Source organism: Ranitomeya imitator, chromosome 1 (assembly GCF_032444005.1).
Source record: "Ranitomeya imitator isolate aRanImi1 chromosome 1, aRanImi1.pri, whole genome shotgun sequence".
NCBI classification, from domain to species: domain Eukaryota; kingdom Metazoa; phylum Chordata; class Amphibia; order Anura; family Dendrobatidae; genus Ranitomeya; species Ranitomeya imitator.
This window is the reverse complement of record NC_091282.1, coordinates 47,976,603-47,994,216: the sequence shown is the minus strand read 5'-3', so window position 1 is coordinate 47,994,216 and position 17,614 is coordinate 47,976,603. Positions and strand designations below refer to the sequence as shown.

Genomic DNA, 17,614 nt, shown 5'->3' with positions numbered 1-17,614 from the left:
TGATCACTGTCCAGCGGAGAAACTGTTTGTCCCTGATAGGTGGACGAATAAAGTTATCTCTGAGGTTCATTGTTCCGTGTTGGCTGGTCATCCTGGAATCTTTGGTACCAGAGAGTTAGTGGCTAGATCCTTTTGGTGGCCATCTCTGTCGCGGGATGTGCGTACTTTTGTGCAGTCCTGTGGGATTTGTGCTCGGGCTAAGCCCTGCTGTTCTCGTGCCAGTGGGTTGCTTTTGCCCTTGCCGGTCCCGAAGAGGCCTTGGACACATATCTCTATGGATTTTATTTCAGATCTTCCCGTTTCTCAAAAGATGTCAGTCATTTGGGTGGTCTGTGATCGCTTTTCTAAGATGGTCCATCTGGTACCCTTGTCTAAATTGCCTTCCTCATCTGATTTGGTGCCATTGTTCTTCCAGCATGTGGTTCGTTTACATGGCATTCCAGAGAATATCGTTTCTGACAGAGGTTCCCAGTTTGTTTCGAGGTTTTGGCGAGCCTTTTGTGGTAGGATGGGCATTGACTTGTCTTTTTCCTCGGCTTTCCATCCTCAGACTAATGGCCAGACCGAACGAACCAATCAGACCTTGGAAACATATCTGAGATGCTTTGTTTCTGCTGATCAGGATGACTGGGTGTCCTTTTTGCCTTTGGCTGAGTTCGCCCTTAATAATCGGGCCAGCTCAGCTACCTTGGTTTCGCCATTTTTCTGCAATTCTGGGTTCCATCCTCGTTTCTCTTCAGGACAGGTTGAGTCTTCGGACTGTCCTGGTGTGGATACTGTGGTGGACAGGTTGCAGCAGATTTGGACTCATGTAGTGGACAATTTGACCTTGTCCCAGGAGAAGGCTCAACGTTTCGCTAATCGCAGACGCCGTGTGGGTCCCCGACTTCGTGTTGGGGATCTGGTTTGGTTATCTTCTCGTCATATTCCTATGAAGGTTTCCTCTCCTAAGTTTAAACCTCGTTTCATTGGTCCATATAGGATTTCTGAGGTTCTTAATCCTGTGTCTTTTCGTCTGACCCTTCCTGATTCTTTTTCCATACATAACGTATTCCATAGGTCATTGTTGCGGAGATACGTGGCACCTATGGTTCCATCTGTTGACACTCCTGCCCCGGTTTTGGTGGAGGGGGAGTTGGAGTATATTGTGGAGAAGATTTTGGATTCTCGTGTTTCAAGACGGAAACTCCAGTATCTGGTTAAATGGAAGGGTTATGCTGAGGAAGATAATTCCTGGGTTTTTGCCTCTGATGTCCATGCTCCCGATCTTGTTCGTGCCTTTCATGTGGCTCATCCTGGTCGGCCTGGGGGCTCTGGTGAGGGTTCGGTGACCCCTCCTCAAGGGGGGGGTACTGTTGTGAATTCTGTGGCAGAGCTCCCTCCTGTGGTCACAAGTGGTACTTCGGCTGATTCTCTCTGTGAGCTTCCGTTGGTGGAGGAAAGTGGTACTGCGGCTTCTGAGTTTCCTCCCTCAGGTGATGTGGTGAGGTCATTAGGTGCTTCTCTACTTAACTCCACCTAATGCTTTGATCCTGGCTTCCTGTCAATGTTCCAGTGTTGGACTTGTTTTTCCCTGGATCATTCCTGTGGCCTGCTGCTCTGCATAGCTAAGTTCTTCTTTGCTATTTGTTTGCTATTTTTTCTGTCCAGCTTGTCTAATTGTTTTGCTGGAAGCTCTGGGACGCAAAGGGTGTACCTCCGTGCCGTTAGTTTGGTACGGAGGGTCTTTTTGCCCCCTTTGCGTGGTTTTCTTTAGGATTTTGTGTAGACCGCAAAGTTACCTTTCCTATCCTCGCTCTGTTAAGAAAGTCGGGCCTCACTTTGCTGAATCTATTTCATCTCTACGTTTGTCTTTTCATCTTAACTCACAGTCATTATATGTGGGGGGCTGCCTTTTCCTTTGGGGTATTTCTCTGAGGCAAGGTAGGCTTATTTTCTATCTTCAGGCTAGTTAGTTTCTCAGGCTGTGCCGAGTTGCATAGGCAGAGTTAGGCGCAATCCACGGCTGCCTCTAGTGTTGTTTGGAGAGGATTAGGGATTGCGGTCTGCAGAGTTCCCACGTCTCAGAGCTCGTTCTGTGATTTTGGGTTATTGTCAGATCACTGTATGTGCTCTGACCGCTATGTCCATTGTGGAACTGAATTGCCTGTCATAACAGACACCATCACGTGTTTCTCAACGCAGTGATCCAGAACACTGCCCCCAAATATGCAAATGCAAGTAGAGGAGCTGCAGAGACACCATCACGTGTTTCTCAACGCAGGCAGTGAATAGCCAGGCCTTTCACCGGGAAGGAACAACCAAGGGAAGGGCAGCATCCAATAAAGGAAAACCACCTATGCCAAGCATGGTATCCATCCACAGACAGCTGTTTCGGGGTTTTTGCCCCTCATCAGTGTGGAGTAGGAAACTGGCTATTAGGAGCAGTGCCTAGTAGAAAGTCTATAAAGGCACGGATGATTGACCTCGTGGAGACCAAAACATCCAACACCGCGGAGACACCATCACGTGTTTCTCAACGCAGTGATCCAGAACACTGCCCCCAAATATGCAAATGCAAGTAGAGGAGCTGCGGAGACACCATCACGTGTTTCTCAACGCAGGCAGTGAATAGCCAGGCCTTTCACCGGGAAGGAACAACCAAGGGAAGGGCAGCATCCAATAAAGGAAAACATCCAATAAAGGAAAACCACCGAAACAGCTGTCTGTGGATGGATACCATGCTTGGCATAGGTGGTTTTCCTTTATTGGATGTTTTCCTTTATTGGATGCTGCCCTTCCCTTGGTTGTTCCTTCCCGGTGAAAGGCCTGGCTATTCACTGCCTGCGTTGAGAACACGTGATGGTGTCTCCGCAGCTCCTCTACTTGCATTTGCATATTTGGGGCAGTGTTCTGGATCACTGCGTTGAGAAACACGTGATGGTGTCTCCGCGGTGTTGGATGTTTTGGTCTCCACGAGGTCAATCATCCGTGCCTTTATAGACTTTCTACTAGGCACTGCTCCTAATAGCCAGTTTCCTACTCCACACTGATGAGGGGCAAAAACCCCGAAACAGCTGTCTGTGGATGGATACCATGCTTGGCATAGGTGGTTTTCCTTTATTGGATGTTTTCCTTTATTGGAAGCTGCCCTTCCCTTGTTTGTTCCTTCCCGGTGAAAGGCCTGGCTATTCACTGCCTGCGTTGAGAAACACGTGATGGTGTCTCTGCAGCTCCTCTACTTGCATTTGCATATTTCGGGGCAGTGTTCTGGATCACTGCGTTGAGAAACACGTGATGGTGTCTCCGCGGTGTTGGATGTTTTGGTCTCCACGAGGTCAATCATCCGTGCCTTTATAGACAATATACTGCGTGGGCTGTGCATTATACTGCGTGGGCTGGGCAATATACTACGCGGGCTGTGCAATATACTACGCGGGCTGTGCAATATACTACGTGGGCTGTGCAATTTACTACGCGGGCTGTGCAATTTACTACGCGGGCTGTGCAATATACTGCGAGGGCTGTGCAATATACTGCGAGGGCTGTGCAATATACTGCATGGGCTGTGCAATATACAACAGAGAAAGGTGTATGCAGAAAGATTGGGATCACCACAGTAATTATGAGTATATAAAAGTCATCTTTATTAGGAAACACAACACAAAACATTAAAAACACTTAAAACCCATGACAAAACTTGGGATAATGGGTCCACATAAATATCAGCTAAAATACCTGCATACACCTTTCTCTGTTGTGTTGCATGTATACATGGTATGCAGTTGGTGATCCCCTTTTCTCATTATAACTGGATGGTTCCCGCTCAGCTAAGTTCTTTTGGCTGTGCAATATACTGCGTGGGCTGTGCAATGTACTACTTGGGCTGTGCAATGTACTACATGGGCTGTGCAATATACTATGTGGGCTGTGCTATACACTACGTGGCCTGTGCTATACACTACGTGGCCTGTGTTATACACTACGTGGCCTGTGTTATACACTACGCAGCCTGTGTTATACACTACATGGCCTGTGTTATACACTACGTGTGTGGGCTGTTATATGATATGTGAGCTGTGTTATATGCTATGTGGGTTGTTATACACTCCGTGGGCTGTGCTCTATACTATGTGGCTGTGCTATATACTCCGTGGCCTGTGTTATATACGACGTGGCTCTGCTATATACTACGTGGCTCTGATATATACTCTGTGGGCTGTGCTATATGCTCCGTGGGCTGTGCTATATACTACATGGCTGTGCTATATACTACGTGGTTGTGCTATATACTACGTGGCTCTGCTATTTACTACGTGGGCTGTTATATACTACATGGCTGTGCTATATACTACGTGTCCGGCCGTGAACAATCAGCGACAGGTGCAGTCCGGCCGTGAATTGGCGCAGGAGTTGAACCACGCTTCGCTAATTGGTCGCGGCCGACCAAATCCTGTGTATTCAATGTATTATTCTAAAATCTTCATAAATAAACTACATACATATTCTAGAATACCCGATGCGCTAGAATCGGGCTACCATCTAGTCTATGGATAAACACCAGGACAGCAGTCATCTGCCCCCACAAACAGGGATAATTTTTGGGCTACTACTTGTCAAAAAGCCATCACTTTTTTTTGTTTCCACCCTCTATGGATAAACACCAGGACAGCAGACATCTGCCCCCCAAAAGGGATAATTTTTTAACCATTACAAATGCTGTCACTAGTTATCATCCGTTTACCCAAAGCCACATATGTTGAGATCACTTGGACATTACTAAAGTTGTGTTAAAGTTTACAAGGGACTGGATATGGGCCTAGAAGATCTCAGAGTGTTACACATGTCTTTTGGACAATTGGAGTCTTTGTAGTATTTAAAATTTGCAGGGAATCATATTTTTTAGACATTTTGACATTTTATATATGAGCCAGGAAGGTAAGGAAGACATTTACAGTACAGACCACGGTGTCACATTTTTAGCAGAGGTGCCAATTAAAAATTGCTACAAGCCATACTTTCTACTTTTCATAAAATTATTTAATGCAAAATGGCAAATAAGTCATTTCAGGCATCAGTGAATGACAAGAAAATGTAATAATACCGAATGTCTCCTCTCAGCCAAAACTGATGAGAATCTCTGTGGATGATGAATTACATTGTGATAATAAACAGACGTGGATAAAAGTTTTGACTTGGTGCATAACTTTGACAAAACATTTCTATTTTTTTTGTTTTTGTTTCACAATGCGAAATTTTGCAGAGTGTGAACCAAATATTGAGGCTTCTTAAAGGGGGTTATCTACAGGATAGATTTCTGATATATCTTCCTATCATAGGTGTTGATAGACCTCATTATTCACGTAAGAGGTGGGAGTCCCACTCAAAAAGAATCTATCAGTACATCAACCTTCCTGAACCATCTATATGGGCTCATTGGTGATAGAAGGTTGAATAAAATGATACCTTGATATCTGTGATTTGACGTCTCATTCCAGAGAAATCCACATTTTTCTTAATATGTAATGAGCTATTGAGATCTATTGTTCGGACATAGATCTCCCCGAGAATCTGCCTCCAGAGTATTTATTAACCCTGCTGTTGTCTTTGGTCTGGGGAGACCGATTTTGAACTTTGGTATTTTTGGGGGTGTTCAATATGCGGTTTTGAAACTTGTGGTTGATTGACTTAAATGAGGATGGGTCGGCGGTCGGCCCCGGGTTTCAGAGCCACATCTTGAATATTTTAAAGAATATTGAAGTTCAAGGTCGGTCGTTTTTGACCGAAGACAACAGCAGGGTTAAATGAAAGGAGGCGTTACCAGTGTGAGATATTTAACGACTGACAGTCTGCTCTAATCTATTGTTTATGAATTTTAAGTTGCTTGAAGCAAAAGTAAATCTTACATAAACTGACAATTTACGGTATTTAAGATGGAAGTATTCCAAAATAGGTAAACACTTTACTATTCTACTCTAAAATGGTCTCTTTGTTTACATCTCTTACCATGGAGGTAAATGTAGTAAAATTTAAAGTGTGAAATAAAGGCCACAGTTCATCAAGACGATCTTGATGAAGGGGCATGTTGGCGTCAGACACATTGAAAAGGACTAGGGTAAGATTTCTGGTGCAAGAAACGTCTCGACTTGTCACTAATTAGATGGCTTGTGGTGTAATTACCGCTCCATACCCCGTCCCACCCCAGCCAAAAATCCCAGCATTTTTGCACAACTCTGAGTAGAACAAAAATTTTGCAACTTGTCCAAGCACATATAGATATTCTAGATATGTACAGTACTGGTCAGAAGTTTGATTGAAATGTGCACGTTGTAGATTCAGACTGAAGACAAGGAGTAAAGAAACACATGTGGAGCAAACCAAAATGTTTGTTAAGGCTTAGATTCCTCAATGGGCCCCCTTTGCAACTTTACACACCTTAGATTCTTTTTCAAGCAGCTTCATCAAGTTGTCACTTGGCCTTGATGAGTCAAAGTTTGGGATTTTTGGTACCTACCTCTATGTCTTTGTCAGGTGCACAACAGATAAGCAGATGGTTTCTACAAGAGTGGTGCCCACCATGAAGCATAGAGTTGGTGGTGTGATTGTGAGGAGTGTATTGTTGGTGATTTTTACTAAATCAAGGCACACTTACCCAGCATTCTGGTTTGCATTTAGTAGGACCTTCATTTGTGTTGCAACAGGACAATGATCCAAAAATATTTTTTTCAAGCAGTTTCATCAGGTGATCACTTGGCCTGATGAGTCAAAGTTTGGGATTTTTGGTGCCTACCTCCATGTCTTTGTGAGGTGCACAATAGATGAGCGGATGGTTTCTACAAGAGTGGTGCCCACCATGGTGTGATGCTGAGGAGTGTATTGCTGGTGATTTTTACTAAATCAAGACACACATACCCAGCATTCTGGTTTGCATTTAGTAGGACCTTCATTTGTGTTGCAACAGGACAATGACCCAAAACACATCTCCAGGCTATGTAAGGGCTGTGTGTCCAAGAAGGAGAGGAATGGAGGCTGTGTTAGATGATATGTATCCATAATAACCTGACTTCAACCCGATTGAGGTGGTTTGGAATGAGTTGGACTCAGAGTGAAGGCAAAGTAGCCAACAAGTGCTCGACACTTCTAGGATCTCCTTCAAGACTGTTGAAAGCAATTCCACGTTAGGACCTGATGAAGCCAAAGTGGTGTAAAACTGTCAACAGAGTAAAAGCGGTTAAGTGAGGAATCTAAGGCTTAACACATATTCTGGTTTATTTCACACAAGCTTCTTTACTCCTTGCTTCCTTGTGTGTTCCTTCGTGCTGCCGCCAGTCTGAATCTACAATGTGCACAATACAATAGGAACAAGGAAAGATGCGTTCAAACTCTTGACTTTTGCTTATTTGCAATGTTCAATATGCCAAAATGACTATGTGCTAATATTATTTTTTTGTATTTACCTTTATAGCTAATTGAATTTTTGAAAGAAAACATCCAAAATTCTGAAAGTTGCGAAAAAAAAGACAAAGAAAGCTCAAAAAATGATGCAAATATAGACAGCCATCAACTAGAAGAGACCAAGTTATGCCTTTTGGAAACTGAAGATATCAATGAGTGTAATAGTGGTGCTAATGAAGACAATGGAGCAACTGAAGCTCTTTTGTCTTTTGAATATGAGGAAAATGAAATTTTGGGTTGTAGATCCCAAATTCTGAATAGTGAACTTGAAATAAGTTCTATATTGGAGTTTGAGGATAATGGACATGATATTGATATTGGGTCACAAGCTGTGCGAAATGAATCACATATTTTGGACAATGAACTACAAATTGTGGATAATAAGTCACAAACTACAGAAAAAGAATTACTGGAAGGAAATGAATCTGAAATATTTCACTTTGAAGCAGAAATTATGGGAAATGAATCAAACATTTTAGATAATGAATCAAAAATTGTAGAAAATAAATCAGAAATTTTAGAAAGTGAATCACTAATTGCCAAAAATGAACCACTGGATGGAAATGAATCACAAATTATGGAATTTGAGACTGAATTTCTGGGAAATGAATTAAACATTTTGGATACGGAATCACAATTTGTTGGAACTGAATTGCAATTTTTAGGCAGTGAATCCCAAATTAAGGGAAGTGAATTGCAAATTCTGAAAAATGAATCACAAATTTTGGAGGATGAATCACAAATGGCGGACAATCGATCAGAAATTTCAGAGAATCAGTCACAAATTGTGGAAAATGAATTACAAAGCGCGGCGAGTGTTTTACAAATTTTGTACAATGAATCCCAAATTAAGGAAAACGAACAGCTAACTTTGACCAACGAATCACAAATTTGGGATGATGAATCACAAATTTTGGGAAATGAATTACAAATTTCAGACGATAGATTAAAAATTGTGGAAAATTTGTCACAAACTCTCCACAATGAGTCAAGAATTGTAGATTACACGTTACAAAATGAGGAAAATGAATCACCGATTGGGGAAAATATATTACAATTTTTGCACAATGAATCCCATATAGAAGAAAATGAATCAGTGATTTTGAAGAATGAATCAGAAATTTTAAATGATAGATCTGAAATTGTGAGAAATGAATTGCAAATTTTGGAGAATGAATCGCAAATTGCAGAGAACAAATCAAAAGTTGATGAAAATGCATCACAAATTTTTCATAATGGATTACAAACTCTGGGAAAAAAATTGAACATTTTCAACATCGAATCACAAATTGTGGATCATGGATCACAAAGTAAGGAAACCGAGTTACTAACTTCTGATAATGAATCGCAAATTGCGAAAAATGAATCACAAATTCTGGATTATGAATCACAAAGTACGGAAACAGAATTTCGAATTTCTGATAATGAATCACAAGTTATGAAAAATGAATCACAAATTCTGGATTATGAATCACAAAGTACGGAAACAGAATTTCGAATTTCTGATAATGAATCACAAGTTCTGAAAAATGAATCACAAATTCTGGATTATGAATCCCAAAGTACGGAAACAGAATTTCGAATTTCTGATAATGAATCGCAAGTTATGAAAAATGAATCACAAATTCTGGATTATGAATCCCAAAGTACGGAAACAGAATTTCGAATTTCTGATAATGAATCGCAAGTTATGAAAAATGAGTCAAAAATTCTGGAGAGTGGACCCTACATTTTAGATAATGGATCACAACTTGAGAGCAATGGATCAGAAGCTGTAAATTTCACATCACAAATAGAGGATGATGCATCCCAAATATTAGATATGGTTTCAAAATCAGGGAGTACTGGAGCACAACTTGTAGATAGTGAATTATTCTATGATGCTCTTGAATCCCCAGCTGTTATTATTGATGAGAGATTACCAAATGAAGATGTCACGCCAGAAAAAATGGACATTGAATTACAAACTCAGTTTGTAGATAACTGTAATTTTTGTATCACCGACAACAAGAAGTTTAATGACTATGCGCAAGAATGTGAAACCCTACATATTAATGGTGGCACTCATTTAGTTGACCTCAGTATTACACAATCATCAGGAGAAAATCAATTGGTCTTGGATAAAATGTATGACGTCTTCGCTAATTCCAGGATACCTAAGGAACAATCCAGTGATTCCATTCGTGATAGTAATACAACAATAGAAGACTTCAGAGGAGCTAGTGGAGATCAAAATGAGTTGGGTCATCAAGTTAAGGAGGTATTTAATATCACGAAGGAAGCCAAAGAGCATTCCTCTGTCCCAAAAAAGAATAAAGGAGATCAAGAAATCGATGATACATTTCGTATGGAAAATTACCAAGGAAATGTTGCCGAAAGAGCCTTGGCTGGTTGTGTTGAGAAGATCGAAAGCCCTGAGAAGACAACATCAAACATACACAATAATATAACTAAAATAGAAAAAGCACATTCACTGCATGTCGAGGACTACATTCCAAATTCCAATGAACTGTCACAAGTGTGCAGAGATCCTCATACAATTAGAGCAGGAGAGGGAGGAGGAGGAGGAGGTGGTGGTGCTGGTGGGCCTGGCCAAACTCACACGAGAACCCTTGACCAGACTAGTAGAGGAGTCAGCTGCTCAATACATTTCGTGGGCTCTACAAACCTGTGGGAAAAGAGCACAGAAGGCAAAATGGTCAAGAAAAAATTTAAATCTGCTGGAAAAGAAGCGAGCAAACAAACTAAAAAAGAGCAGGAGTCATTGGATGTCAATGAGGTCTTCGCCCCTGATGAGGAGAAGAGACTTAAAAGGGAAAACAGCATTGAGGGAACTGTCCCCAAGGATAGCAAAAAAGGTAAGAAAACCTACACTTGTGTTCATTTGAAGACAACCTGCGTGTATGTGTGGTCAAGTATGAAAGTTGTTATAACCTTAAGGGTCACACCGAGTTTTTTGATGTGGGTAGAAGTAGACTTGTAGGAACATTAAAGGAACTAGATTAGCCTTAGGGACTCTGCAGGCTATAGATAGATGTTCTATACAATATTGTAACATGGGTAATGCTATATATCTTTAGGAACATTATGTCTCTTAAGTTTGTACAGTAGATGACTAATTTTTACCACCATGGAATTGTCAAAGGATCTATTTCATGCCTATACCAAGATATCACACGCAAAAGAATTTTAGGAATTTAAGAAGATCATGTTATCTGGATCTTTAATGCAATGTCCAAAGCCTAGTTGGGCTCCTTTTGTAAATCAGTATTAATAAGGAGGTACATGGAGACTTTTTGTCATTATCTTCATGAATCAAACACCTTGGTATACTTATGCGACGTGTTGTGGGCTCAATCTGCTCAAGACTATTATTGCTAAATCGTTATGGTTCCAACATATCCAACAGCGCTGTACATAGATTGTCATTGATCACATGGGCCCTTATTGGTATTAGAAATCACAAATAAAATTCCAAGTAAACCTATTACAGACCAGTTTGAGACTGATTGATATTTGCCTAGAATCCTACAAAAAAAAAAAAGGATTCGCCTGGATCCAAATGTTTTTTTAATTCGCTTTCTACGAATCTAGCAAAATGGCTGCCATTTTGCTAGATTGTGGAGGATTGGGCAAGGGGTTAAAAGATTAAAAAATATTAGTATACTCACATCGCCACTCACCAGTCCCGAAGCAGCAAGTCCCCACCTGATCCTCCACTGGCTCCCTTCAGCTACTGCATTCTTAGGAAGCGATATCTTCTTTTTTTCACTGTGTGCCAGGGCTTCCTACACTGAGTAGGCTTGAAGCAACGCACGGTGTGATATTATGACAATGTGACATCATGACGTACGTTGCTGCATCACGACCAATATTGCTCGAGGACGATTCAGAGGAGAAAGCTCAAGCACACAGTAATGAAAGGCTCAGAATGATATGTTTCTTGCCATAGAGAGTTGAACAAGACAGATGAGCGGTGACATGAGTTTGCTATTTTTACATTTTTTAACTCCTATATTAATTATGCATTGGGGTCTGGAAAGTACGAGCGTAATAAACCCAATAATAAGGCACATTTAATGCCAATCTAATTTCTTGACAAAATTTGAGTAAATTGCTAAATTTGAATTTCGTAAAATTTGCTCATCACTGAAGCCTACTTTTTTTCTTTGTCAAGTGGGTGGAAAAAATGGAAGATACCAACTCAAATACATGTAAATTATATAAAATCCATGTGGTTGTTGTCCTTGATTTATACTCAGATCCCCAATGCTGCATCCAAACAGTGCAGACCACCATGATCTAAGGAAGACTCCATTATCCATTCAAGGACTCCATTGTAAGACTTGATCATTAATGAAACCACTCTAGTGATCCCACAACAATCTGATATATGACTAAAGATTTATTTACATGGGAGATGGTTCAGCTTGTGGGAGATATATATTTTAAGGAGTTGTCCAGTACTTCCATATTGATGACCTGTCCTTAAAGAGGTTGTCCATCACTTTTACATTGATGACCTATCCTTAGGATAGGTGGTCAGTATCTGATCGGCCGGGGTCCGACACCTGGCACCACTGCTGATCAGCTGTTCTGGGTGTCAGCGCCAGCCTCCGGTGCTCACTTGCCGAGCTGCTCCATCTACGTGTGGTGGCCTCGGCTTGTTACTGCACATCCACCTCCTATTGATAGGTCATCAATGTAAAAGTAGTGGACAACCTCTTTAAGATAGGCCAATATCAGATTGGTGCAGGTCTCACAGCTCGTAACATCACAGCTCCTTATGTAGTTCTCGGCCCCTGTTGCCGCAATTGAAGAGACCCAATCAGAAATGAAGGGTTACAGTACTTAGCTGAGTGCTTTTGCCCCTTCATTGTCCGATTGTTACTGTGTTTATATATATATATATATATATATATATATATAATGCATATTCTGATTCCTAGTTCTGTATAACCTTTAAGACAAACCTCTACCAAATGTATACACAAACATACGAATGGGTTCTATTTTCAGATGTGCAACTGAAAGGTAATATGAAGCTCTGTCCTTGTAGTCTCTGGAGTTTTTTCTTGCCCCTCCAGAACTTCAGAGAGAGAGGTTTATTACAGAGTTGGAGAAAATTATCTTTTTCAAAGACATTTGGGTGGCATTATGACCAATGGTCAGTACAGCTCCCATTGGGGGTTTAGAGGATGCCAATGAAATTTCACAAGCTGCTGAACGACGAATGAGGCCTTTGGAGACTTGAGAAATGTGTTATTAAACCCCTAGGAAAATTTGTAATTCATGAGTTTGGGTGATTGACAACCACAGTGAGAAATGTAAGGATGGCCACTCAACTTTCCGACCCTGATAAGAATAGTGACATGAGGAGTTAGGGATCTAATTATCTTAGAATTGTTTTTTTTCCTTTTGTGGCAAATCCCCATTGAATGGGAAGGTCAGAAGAGTAAAAATCTATCCATGTCATGAGCTGCTCACATGGGTGCACGGTTCATCACTAAACAGTGTTCTGACAACGGCACCTGTGTGACCAATATGAATATAGACAATAAGAGAATGTATGTTTATTGGAGCTGGTCTGCTCCATGAACACGCTTGAAAAATCACTCAAAAATACTTGAAAGACTCTTAAATTCAATTATAAAACCACTTTGCCACTCATATGTTCAGTGTTTTACATTTTTTTTCTGGTGGAAAAAAAAAAGAATTAATTGAAGCTGGTTCCATCTAAATTTGATCCAAAAGAGGTACTGTCCAATCAAAAGGCTGCAAAAAAGGAGTAGAAAAACCCCTCCAAAAACTTCCCAATAAAGGAGCGTTTCCTGAAACAATTTCTGCTTACTTTTTTCAACATCTCAAAAAACTGCAATTAGCCTTAGGGCTAGTAGATTTCAAAGGACAGACAAGATGAAGACAGTTGCAACCAGGCCCATGTAGAAGTTTCCGTACCGTGATGGGTCATGACAGTGAATTAGTGAGGACCATCTGACCGGCAGGTTTAGGGTCTGTATAACACAAGGCAGCAACAGCTTTATGATATGCTATGAAACAAGATGCCATAAGCAGTCTTAGAAGATGCATCAAGAAGTAAGGTGAGCTAGATGGATCGACACTTTCCACTGAAGAGAAGGAAAACGAGAAGATGAAAGATGCTAATTTGTACTGGAATTGGAGCCGGTCTGGATGATAAAAATGCAAAAATTAGATTGTAATTTTATAAAATGAATATGAATGAAATGAAATTAATTTTATAATTTTTTTTCCCGAAACTACAATATTTGGGGGCACTTTGTAAAAGCAAGGTGTAAAATTCATCAGCTACAAGTGCAGCATCGTGGGAAGCAGTAGGGAGAGGCGATTGTATAGTAGCGGAGTAGTAGATACTACACGGTGTCAAAGATGTCTGGGCAACAAACTTTATTGAAATTAGTTATAGCTGAAAAAGGTCCTCATGGTGATCTGGGCCAAGTGGAGGATGCAATATAATGCTGGACATTACAACATAGATGGCCAAAAAGTAGTCCAACAAAGGAACAGCATCATTCGTGTCAAGGGGCTGAGTCTGGTACTGCAGCTCAGCTCCATTCAAGTACATAGGGTTTAGTTGCAAGACAAAACACATTCTATGGACAGGATGGACACTATAGTACTGTAAGTCTAGAAGGATTCTCACTGATGGATATTTATTAATACAGGACTATCATGGAACCGGTACATTTGTAAGGCCTCATTCAGACGTCGTCTTTTTTTTTTCTCTTGCACGTGAAATAGTGAATTTAATGAGTGTGCTTGATAACATTTTCATCAGTGTCAGGTCAGTGTGTTAGCTTTTACCATCAGTAATTTTCTAGGATGGAGAAAAAAAAAATGTTAATGCTTGTATTACCCAATACAATGTTAAAAACGAAAATCACAGATGGAACACAGTGTTTTCAAAGTACCCTGTGACTCGGATCGAAAATGGACATCTCTGATTTTTTGGTGGACACGTGCTCCACAAAAATAGTGGATATGAACAGCCCGATAGAGTATAACAGCCTTGGGTATGCGTTTGACCCTCGAAAAACATGGATAGAACATATATGTGAAAAACGGACGTCTAAATGAGGCCTAGTTCTCTCAGTGCAACATCTGCCAAATCCATCAACAAGATGCTGGACATCAATCTGGCATGGGATAAAATAATGACTAGGATGCAGAATTCTGCTTAACAGAGAGCAAAGCATTGAGGGAGCTCAGAAGACAATCACACCTAAAGAGATGGTCCGTGAGTAAAATAAAAGCTTCCTTCACCAAATATTATGCAATAAGAAAACACCTGCTAAAGGTCAACTATTTCATTGAATTTAATATGTAATCTGTGGGCAGAAAGTGATACAGCAGGACGACCAGAGCAGAATAATTATATATCGCTTTGAGCAAAAAAAATCAGTGCAACTTGTACTTTATTCATTGAAATCCCTGCTCTTTCTGTTCTTAGGAGTCCGGTGGGTGGCCCAAATAAATGATTGACAAACGTCCGTATAGGATGCCCACTGGGCCCCCAAAGGTCGTGAAAGTAAATATTTAAAGAGAATCAGTCAGTAAGATCAACCCTCCTAAGTCTATATGGGTATGCAGGTCATGGAACGTTGAATAATATGATACCTTGGCATCTGTGATTCTATGTCCGAGAAATCCATTTTTTTCTTAATATGTAAATGAGCTGTTAAGATCTATGGGCCGGACATAGATCTCCCTGAGAATCTGCCTCCAGAGCTTATTGTAAATGAAAGAGGCCATTATTAGTGTGAGACATGTAATGACTGACAGTCTGCTCTCCCGATCTACTGTACATGTCTCACACTGGTAATAAGCTGTGGAGGCAAATTCTCAGGGAGACCTTTGTCCGTCACATAGATATTAACCACTAATTTACATTAGACATAGGATCACACACATCAAGTTCTTATTTAATTTAGCTTCCTGTGACCTGCGTGCCCATATAGACGGCTTAGGAGGGTTGAGCCTACTGACAGATTCCCTTTAAAGGAGTATTCTCAAGTTGTCTCTTGAGCAGTTCAGAACAACGCATTCTCCTTAGTTCCTTACTTTCTAGTTTCTCACAGGGTGGGGTCTCCTCTTTGAGTGGCAGCTCTGATGAATACTAATATTGTAGTATTAGTAGAACTATAAAGCTTATCACAAATTCTGCTGTAAGACATTTAGCTATCAGTGGTTTGTTCTGAAATGTACACTTATCATTATATATACACAAAAAGCAAACAGGGCATTTGAGTGATCCAAATGAGCAACTGTGAAGGATCATTGGCTGGTGATTTATAACTACATCTCTTCAGAAGATAAAAAGGAGGAGGAGGAGTGTGAGAAACTAACTGCTAAATCGAAATAAATGGGCTGGAGAGAGCTGGGATGTTAAGAGTTAACACCTTTCCTGGAGTGTAACTAGTGTACACTCTCAGGAAAGGTCTGGAGGATGGGCTCCATGGAAACCAGCTGTATGCTATAGAAGATAAAAACTCTTATTGCAGGGGAATGACAGCAGATAGAAAAAGCAAGTCAATTGCAAACTTGCTTATTCCGTGCTGTTGTAATTAAAGCAATTTCAAAACATGAGAATACCCATTTAAGTGAACAAGATACGTCAAATACTTTCCTGCAGAACTATATATTAATTTGCTCAGCTCCTCCACCTCTACAATATGCAGAACACAGATAGGACTGCAAGTAGAACATGATAGGTTTCCTTTAAATCCTTTGCTGATGCTGCGGTGTTTCTCAGAGCTTTTGTCCTGATTTCTGGCATCACCACCGCCCACTAACATCCCTGACTTCAACATCTTTGGCAGGGACGGAGGTACCGGCACATAGTGTGAATGGTAATCAGGTCACTATAGGACAGAATAACAAGTGATGACTAATTAGCGTTGGGTAATTTTACTACAGTGACCCACGTCAGGATGCCAGACTGCGGTGTGCTCTTACAAATTGACCAGTATGTAAGAGGAATGCCAGTTACCTCATGCTGAAGACCAAATGGAAAACCATGGCCACCTCATGACCACTGTATGCTATTGTGTGCAGATATTTAGCTACAGACTGAATACAGATTTGTCTATAGGTGCTTTTACACTGCGCTATTAACAGGAGCGAGAGCAGGAACCTCGCAGGAACATTCATTTGTGCAGACTCAACAGCCGCCTATCATGAGCAAAAAGCTAATTTCTTAAGGTGAAATAATTTTTAAGCGTGCCTAAAAATAATCGTTCTCGCCAGCACATTGTCTAGCACTGCAGAGAACAATGACCATCTAAATGCATGGAATGATTACTTATCGTTCTGTGCACATTCTAAATGCGTTCTGTCTGTCTTAGCAGACTATTAAATGACCTCCAATTGGCAAACATGTAGTCGATCAACAGTTGTATAATGCTGCAGTGTAATTGCACCAATAAGGTGAGACCATAGGCAAAAGTTGAAAAAAATCTAAGATAGAAACAAAATGAACATATACCCTGCTATAAGTAAAAAGCAATGGTGCATATCAATAACATTGGAAACTTAGTAAATACTGCTTTTGAACAAAAAAAGGATGAAAACCATCCCGCCAGCGACGAGGTGACCCAATCAGGATGGTCCTAACCTCTAGTATTAAAACCTTACCATGTGTCAAAGTGATGTCAGTGTGAATAAGGGCCGAGCAGGATGGGGGTCCGACTGAGGATACCCAGCAATGGGAAGCTTTATAAATGTAGTGCCCAGCTCAAACAAAGGGAGGCCAAGACCTACCTTGCACTGAGCGCAAATGCAACAGCTAGCAGCATGTGGCTGAAACTCCGGTCACAACGATGCATTGGTCCGCCAGAGGTGGGAGGAAGTTCCGCTCTGTGCACCAACCGCAAGGTGTGGTCGCACCTCGGTTCTGAAAAATTATATAGTAACCCACAGGTAAAGGACATAAGATAACAGCAAGCAGAAATCTTAAAAACAATGAGGAATTGATGCATATAATAAACTTTATTTGCTAAAACCAATATAGGAAAAGTAGCCTTTAACCCCTTCCTGACATGCGCCGTACTAGTACTGCGCATGTCGGGTCCCCTGCTTTGATGTGGGCTCCGGCGGTGAACTCACATCAAAGTCGCGACATGTCAGCTGTTTTGTACAGCTG

At 40.9% G+C, this 17,614-nt stretch overlaps 2 protein-coding genes across 2 annotated transcripts in view; both read left to right on the top strand.

The window, feature by feature from the left end:
* The window catches only part of LOC138672525 (golgin subfamily A member 6-like protein 22), a 65,693-nt gene extending 55,634 nt beyond the window's left edge, over positions 1-10,059 (top strand). Inside the window, exons 3-4 of the mRNA XM_069761011.1 lie at positions 7,445-10,004; positions 10,055-10,059. Coding sequence (XP_069617112.1) covers positions 7,445-10,004; positions 10,055-10,059 — 2,565 coding nt within the window. The remainder of the gene's footprint in view (positions 1-7,444; positions 10,005-10,054) is intronic.
* Positions 10,060-10,069: 10 nt separating this feature from the next.
* The window catches only part of ALPK2 (alpha kinase 2), a 74,878-nt gene continuing 67,333 nt past the window's right edge, over positions 10,070-17,614 (top strand). Inside the window, exon 1 of the mRNA XM_069745345.1 lies at positions 10,070-10,292. Within this exon, the coding sequence (XP_069601446.1) occupies positions 10,130-10,292 (163 nt within the window). The 5' untranslated portion in view covers positions 10,070-10,129. The remainder of the gene's footprint in view (positions 10,293-17,614) is intronic.